The following is a 6798-nucleotide window of genomic DNA, read 5'->3' on the forward strand; positions in this document are numbered from 1 at the left end:
AGGGCCGAAAGGGGCTCCAGGAGAGCTGCAGAGGGATTGGGGACAGGGATGGAGGGACAGGACACAGGGAATGGCTTCCCAGTGCCAGAGGGCAGGGCTGGATGGGATATGGGGAAGGAATTGTTCCCTGGGAGGGTGGGGAGGCCCTGGCACAGGGTGCCCAGAAGAATCCCTGGCAGTGTCCAAGGCCAGGCTGGATGGGGCCTGGAGCAGGCTGGGATAGGGGAAGGTGTCCCTGCCATGGCAGGGGGTGGAATGGGATGAGCTTTAAGGTCCCTTCCAACTCAGACCATTCCATGACTCTGAACAGGACAGTGACCTTCTTCAGCAGTTCAGCTGGGCCTCCTCACTTAGGAAATTGAAGCTGGGAGCCTTCAGCTCCACCCTGAAACCTCTGACTTGGCTTCACCAAGCCCTCTGGGTGTTTTGGACTGAGCCAAGAAGAGGAGGGAAGAACTGGAGGTGGAATGTGGTTGTGTTTTGTTACTTGAAAAGACACTGAGCTTGTGTTCTTACTCCCTGCTTTGCCTCCCAGATGGTGGGAATTGGGACGTCCGATGTGAACCTGGACAAGTACCGTCACACCTTCTGCAGCCTGCTGGGCAAGGACGAGGACAGCTGGGGACTCTCTTACACAGGTAACACAGACAGGGGGGCTGGATGGGCAGCAGTAGCCCAAGAGGTGCCCCCAGACCTGTGAATCCCTTCATTAAGGACACCAGAGCAGCTGCCGACAGCTCACAGCCCTTGGAGCGTCTCTCCTGGCCCGTGTTTTGCAGAGCCCTTAGACCTGGTGTGGGACCCTCCAGGGCACCAGGGTGCTACTGTCACATCACCACTTTGGGGTTTCAGTGCTGGAGTTGTAAAACCACAACTTTCCCCTTTCTAGCAGCCACTCTGGGATGGGAGGGCAAGGATCAGGCAGTGCAGGGATGTTTCTGGCACTGAGCGAGGCTGTACCAGCAGCATGGGAGTCGGGATGAACTCCTGGAGTGCAGGTTTTCCACAGAATGCCATTTTTTGGGTGTGTTTTCAGGACTGCTGCATCACAAGGGAGACAAAACAAACTTCTCCTCGAGGTTTGGCCAGGGCTCCATTATTGGGGTGCATTTGGACACGTGGCACGGGACACTCACATTCTTCAAGAACCGCAAGTGCATAGGTGAGAGCCAGGGATGGGGTGGGAGGAACTCGAGTCTGGCTGCAGCAGAAAACACTGAGAAAGCAGAAGACCAAGGTGTGAAGTGAGTGGGGGGAAGATCACATTTCTTGTTTAATAGATTGGGAGTTCAGAAAGCTTTTCCCAAGAGCTTTGCAGTTAATGGGCTCGGGGTAGGTGAGAGGGGGGAGATCCCTCTGTCTAAACATGCCCTCCCTGGTGCTGTGCCCTGGCAGGGGTGGCAGCCACGAAGCTGCAGAACAAGAAGTTTTACCCCATGGTGTGCTCGACGGCGGCCAAGAGCAGCATGAAGGTGATCCGGTCCTGCGCCAGCTGCACGTCCCTGCAGTACCTGTGCTGCTTCCGCCTGCGCCAGCTCCTGCCCGACTACGTGGACACGCTGGAGGTGCTGCCCCTGCCCCCGGGACTCAAGCAGGTGCTGCACAACAAACTGGGCTGGGTCTTGAGCATGAACTATAGCACGTCGAAGCCTTCCTCCTCCTCGTCCTCGGGGAGCGACTCGGACAGCTCGTGCAGCTCAGATGCGGAGGCCTGCCAAAGGAAGAGGTGCAGGAGGACATAATGGCTCTGCACACCAGGTGGGTGGGGGTTTGTTGTGTTGTCTGTGAGGGCCAGCCAAGCCTGATGCACCTCTTCCTTCATGGGGACATCCATTTCTACGTGTTGGCAAAGATTTCTCCAGTGCTGTGGAAATCTTTGGCCTCGACATCCATCGCAGGCATTTAGAAGAGTTGCTGGCTCCAAGAGATGCCAGTTCTGACACAAGAAAATTGTGGTGAAATGTCTGAGCTTCATCTCCTGACTTGCTATGGAAGCCAGCACCTCTTCCTGAAGGATCTCTCTTCTCCCTGTTGGCACAGACAACGTTTAAGAAATTGGACTTGATGACAGGAGTTGGACTTGATAATCTTTGTGGCTCCTTTCCAGCTCAGGATATTGTGATGATTAAAGCGGCCTCCTGGTTGGAGTGTACTGGATTCCAGTCAGACAACGGACCTGACTCATCGAGACACAATCCCAGGCCAGTCCTCTCCTCTCTGTGTGTGTAGGTTTGGTGTCTGCCATGACCTCGTCCCACTCTGGGGCACAACAGAGCAGCAGCTGGAGGGAAAGGGCCCCCAGAGACACTGCTGGGAGCAGGTACAGGAGCTGAGCTGTGGGTGGTCTTCCTCGAGCCCCCGGGGACTTTGAATTGCTTTGCATGTTGGTTCCTGCTGCTTCTCCTCTGTCCAAGACTGTGTTAAACTGTAATAATAAAAGTAGAAGCTGTCTGTTGTTCCTCTTGGGGCCCTTGAAGGCAGGAAGCTGCAGGTGCTTGTCAAAAACAGCCTGGGCAGCAGCGTGGAGGGGAGGTTTTGGCTGCAGCAGTTGTGTGATGGTCAAAACCAGCCTGGACAGCAGCGTGGAGGGGAGGTTTTGGCTGCAGCAGTTGTGTGTCAGAGCTGGAGGAGGTGAAGGCAGCAGAGATGCCCTTGTCTCTGTGCAGGGCTCTTGTGCTTCCCACTGAACCAGAAGTCTGGCTGGGGTGATGTTCAGTGGAGCCAGGCTGCTGCCTGTGGCTGTGCACTGGGAGGGTTTATAGTGCCTGTCCTCTGGCAGGTCACGCTGGGACAAACACCCCAAACCCCCACCCCAGAGCCTGGCAATCAGAGCCACCCCTCCAAGACTTTGTGGTCATGCTGAGAGGAAATGCTGGATTAGGATCTGGACAAGTGACTGATTGTGTAGTGGCCTCGTGCCACTGCCAGGGAACGGGCTCTGTGCTCCCACAGGACTGGTGCCAGTCCCTGCAGGGCCTGTGGACAGCCCATGGGGCTTTTCCCCAGCCTGTGAGCTCTCTTCTGGTGGACAGCTGAGGATTCAGTACTGAGCTGGTGCTGTTAGCCTTGCAAAGGGCATTGGAAAGCGGAACAGGGCTGAGGTATGGACGGGAAATGGCTTTTAACCAGTTCTCTCTGTGGGTTTCCTCCCAACAAGTTCCAGCTGCTGCCTTTTCCTTTCCCATCACAGACCCCCATAGGGTCAGGTAAAACTTGCACCATGTGCACTTACTCCTTGCTGAGCTCATTCCCAGATCCTGAAGCGAAGATGGCTCTTGCTCCTCTGGGGCCAGGCTTTGAATGAGAACCTTACTGCAGCAGTAAGGCCCTGTCCGCGCCTCTGGATCTGTGCTGCAGCCAGAACAAGCTTGCCTGGTTTGCTCTTCCCCAGAAACTGATTCAGGCAGCAGCAGCTGGAGGCAGAGGAATCCCTGGCAGGGAGGAAGGTGGTTTGGAGGGGCCCTCCCGCTCCTGCAGCACTGGTTGTTCCAAGGGAGGAAGTTCAGGAGTTCTGTGTCACTGTGGAAAGCCCCAGTGAACAATCCCAAGCCTCAGCAGGCACTGGGGGAGCCCTGACCCACCCCCGTCCTGGCTGTGGCTATTTCTGAGTAATAATGGAGCATATGCTTTGGGAAAAGAGAATCCCATCCTAACCCACCATTTCCCATGGATTTTCTACAGCTTATCCAGCATTTTCTCGTGTTGGGAGTTCAGTGAACAAACCCCTGCTCTGCCCTGAGCTGTGTTACCCCAAGGATGTAGTTCCCCTCTGGCCAGCTGGTTTTGACAGCTGGCAGGTGTTTTCCAAAGTTACTCAAACAGGATCCACCTGTCCCTGGAAGCCACAGCAGGATCTGCAGTAACAGATCCCACAAAGAGCCAGAGCAGGACATGCAGTCAGGACACGCTGAAGAAAACACATGGCTTGTCCAACACCTCACCTGCAAAGATAGAGCTACCCCCAGCCCCTGTTCCAACATTCCTTAGCTCTCACAGGAGACAGACAGCTTTCCAGCCAGTGGGATAGAAAGCTGGGGGAGCTGAAAGAGGAAATGAGAGCCAAGAGGCTGAAGAAAGCATCTGTAAGGAGACATTTATTGATGTGCAAGTCTCTGTTCTGAAGGAGAATCAGCTGCTTCCCCTGGCCAGGCTCCCCCCCCCGGGGTCACAAAAAAAAAAGGTTCAGCCCCAGCCGAGCACTGGCAGATAAAAGGAGTGACCAGCACCACCCCCAGTCCCTCTGCGGGGATCAGGACAGAACCAGAACAAGGCTGGGCTTAGAGATGTGGCAGGGCCAGCTTGCCCTAGCACAGTGGTCTCTGCCACTGATGTCCCATGTCACTGGGATGCTCAGAGGGTGTCATTTGTCACCTTCTGTGCTGCATTCTCCATGGGCCTTTGAGCACATGAGAAGAGGCAGCAGTTAGCACAGATGCTCTAGAAGACCCCAGTCATCCCTGCAGGCCTCAATCCCATTGTTACAGTGAGGATCCATGACTGAGCCTTCATCCAAACATATCAGGATGGGGGGATACAGCTCAGAAGAAACAACATCTATCACTTGGAAACAGACCTTGCACACACTCAGTGGTGTGCTGTCTCTCCAGAGAGAGCTGTAAAGCCACTTCATCAAATCCTAGAATGGTTTGGATTGGGAGGGACCTTAAAGCCCATCTCATCCCACCCCCTGCCATGGGTAGGGACACCTTCCACTAGCCCAGGCTGCTCCAAGCCCCATCCAACCTGGCCTTGGGCACTGCCAGGGATCCAGGGGCAGCCCCAGCTGCTCTGGGCACCCTGTGCCAGGGCCTCCCCACCCTCCCAGGGAACAATTCCTTCCCAATATCCCATCCAGCCCTGCCCTCTGGCAGTGGGAAGAAACACATCTTCCAAAGAAGCTGTGCTGATGACAGAGACCAAAGCTCCAGGGGAAGGAAAAGGACAGGAGAGTATTTGATTATGTGAGATTATAGAAAAAAATGTTGTCAGAGTTCCTCATCTAGTAGGAGTTTTATCTGATTAATGTTCACAAAAACAAGCACTTGCTGATAAAAATGTGCCTTCATCCATTGGCTGAGCTGCTGTCAGAATGGTCAGAGCATTCCAGTCTAATCCTGCTCCTGCTGCTCTCAGTTGGGAACAGCAGAAAGCTCAGGGGTGTGTGTGGGGGGGAGATCTCGGTGAGCTAAAGCAGCTCCCTGAAGGTTCAGACAGCAGAAGAGCAAGAGAAGTGTGGGGTACACCATGAGGAGAGTTTGATGTCCTGTGTAAAGCCCTCACACTTCTGGGGTGACACATTTTCTGCCTGAGGGGCTGTAGCTGGCACACTGCAGCAGCAGCCACTGGGACATCAAAAGCAGAGCTGAGGGACAGACCGTGGGGGACAGTGGATGCCCCAACAATCCCTGAGCTGCCCTGGCTGGGTGGGCAACCAAAGGTATCACCAGGGGAACATGGCACGATGATGTGAGCAGGTCCTGGGAAGTGAGACCACAGCAGGGAGGCCTGGGAGGGCCAACGGGAGGGTGAGCAGGCACTGCTGGAACAATGCTCTGGTTTAATCACACATTCACCCAGAGACAAGCCTCGCTTCCCTGGGGAGCTGGTGGCACATTCAGGGCTTGTTTGCTCCATCAACACAGAACTTTTAGTGAGGATGCCCATGACAGCCCTCGCTGCCCTTGTCCTCCAAGCTTTAACAGGCCACAGAGGGCCTTGAGGGCTTTCCTGTAACAGGGGAGGGGTTGCTTCTATTGTAGCTGCTGCTGCTGCTGCAGGGCTGACTCGGTTCTACTGCTGGAATTGTCAGTTCCACACCTGCCACAGTCCTGGGCTGTCCTTCTCCATTTGCAAGCCCTGACCCAGGCCCTGGAAGGGCAGGAAGGAAACTCCTGCAGCTCCAGCTGTCTCCTGCAGAAAGCTGGGAGCAAGGCCTGAGGCTGGTGTGTGCCCAGACCCTGCAGCCCTTCCCTGGCATTAAGCTCTGGGCTTCTTCTAAAGCCTCTTTCTGCCAAGGGCTAATATTTTTTCCAGCTCAATCTTCTTTCCTTTCCTGGACATCTCCAGAGCACGGGGGTGAAAAGATTTTCCTAAGGTCATCTTGCCTCCTTCCCTAGTGCTGAGTCACCACTGCATTCACCACGAGAACAGATTTTCATCTGCAGAGACTCAAAAGGATCTTGAGACACACAAATAATCGGGGCCCTTCCACTGACAGCATCAAGGATAGGCTGGCAGCCACTGACAAATGTTCCTGTAACTTTCACGGAGGTTTCCCAAAGCTCTGGGCTTGGGATGTGAAGGAATGACTCACTTGTCCAGGTGTTTTGTTCTTGCCCTTGTCAGAGAGGTGCTGGCCAAATTCCTGCCACGTGTCTAGGGAGAGCAGTGTGGTGGTCACCCCATGGCTGCAGCACTCACTCAGAGGAGAAGTGACAGAGTTCACCTCACGTGTAACACACCGACCAAAGCTCAGGTGAGCCAGGAGAGCCCGAGCTCCTCACCCTCTTCACCCCTTCTAGCGCCGGTGTCACCAAAGGCACTTGGTGAGAGCAGCAGGGCAGAGCTGGAGTCACCATCCCTGGGAGTGGTCAAAAAACCACACACAGTGGATATGGCACTTCCCTATATGGCCTAGTGGGCACGGGGGTGTTTGGACAAAGGTTGGACTTGATCTTGGAGGTTTTTTCCAACCTTAAAGATTCTCTGAAAGCACATGGGTTGGACACATCCCTGGGCGGGATGACGCCGGGCTGGGCCGGCAGGGGAGGGAGGCGGGATGGCAGCGGAGGGAGAGGG

At 55.0% G+C, this 6798-nt stretch overlaps 1 protein-coding gene across 3 annotated transcripts in view; it reads left to right on the plus strand.

The window, feature by feature from the left end:
* SPSB3 (splA/ryanodine receptor domain and SOCS box containing 3) overlaps nucleotides 1–2458 on the plus strand; it is a 6591-nt gene extending 4133 nt beyond the window's left edge. For 2 of the 3 annotated variants that reach the window (XM_017741271.1, XM_008639082.2), the window contains exons 4-6: nucleotides 536–638; nucleotides 1037–1162; nucleotides 1396–2458. In XM_017741271.1, coding sequence (XP_017596760.1) covers nucleotides 536–638; nucleotides 1037–1162; nucleotides 1396–1742 — 576 coding nt within the window. In that variant the 3' untranslated portion in view covers nucleotides 1743–2458. The remainder of the gene's footprint in view (nucleotides 1–535; nucleotides 639–1036; nucleotides 1163–1395) is intronic. The other variant, XM_017741272.1, reaches the window with a different exon arrangement.
* Nucleotides 2459–6798: the final 4340 nt, after the last annotated feature.

Source organism: Corvus brachyrhynchos, unplaced genomic scaffold (assembly GCF_000691975.1).
Source record: "Corvus brachyrhynchos isolate BGI_N302 unplaced genomic scaffold, ASM69197v1 scaffold58, whole genome shotgun sequence".
Classification (NCBI taxonomy): Eukaryota; Metazoa; Chordata; class Aves; order Passeriformes; family Corvidae; genus Corvus; species Corvus brachyrhynchos.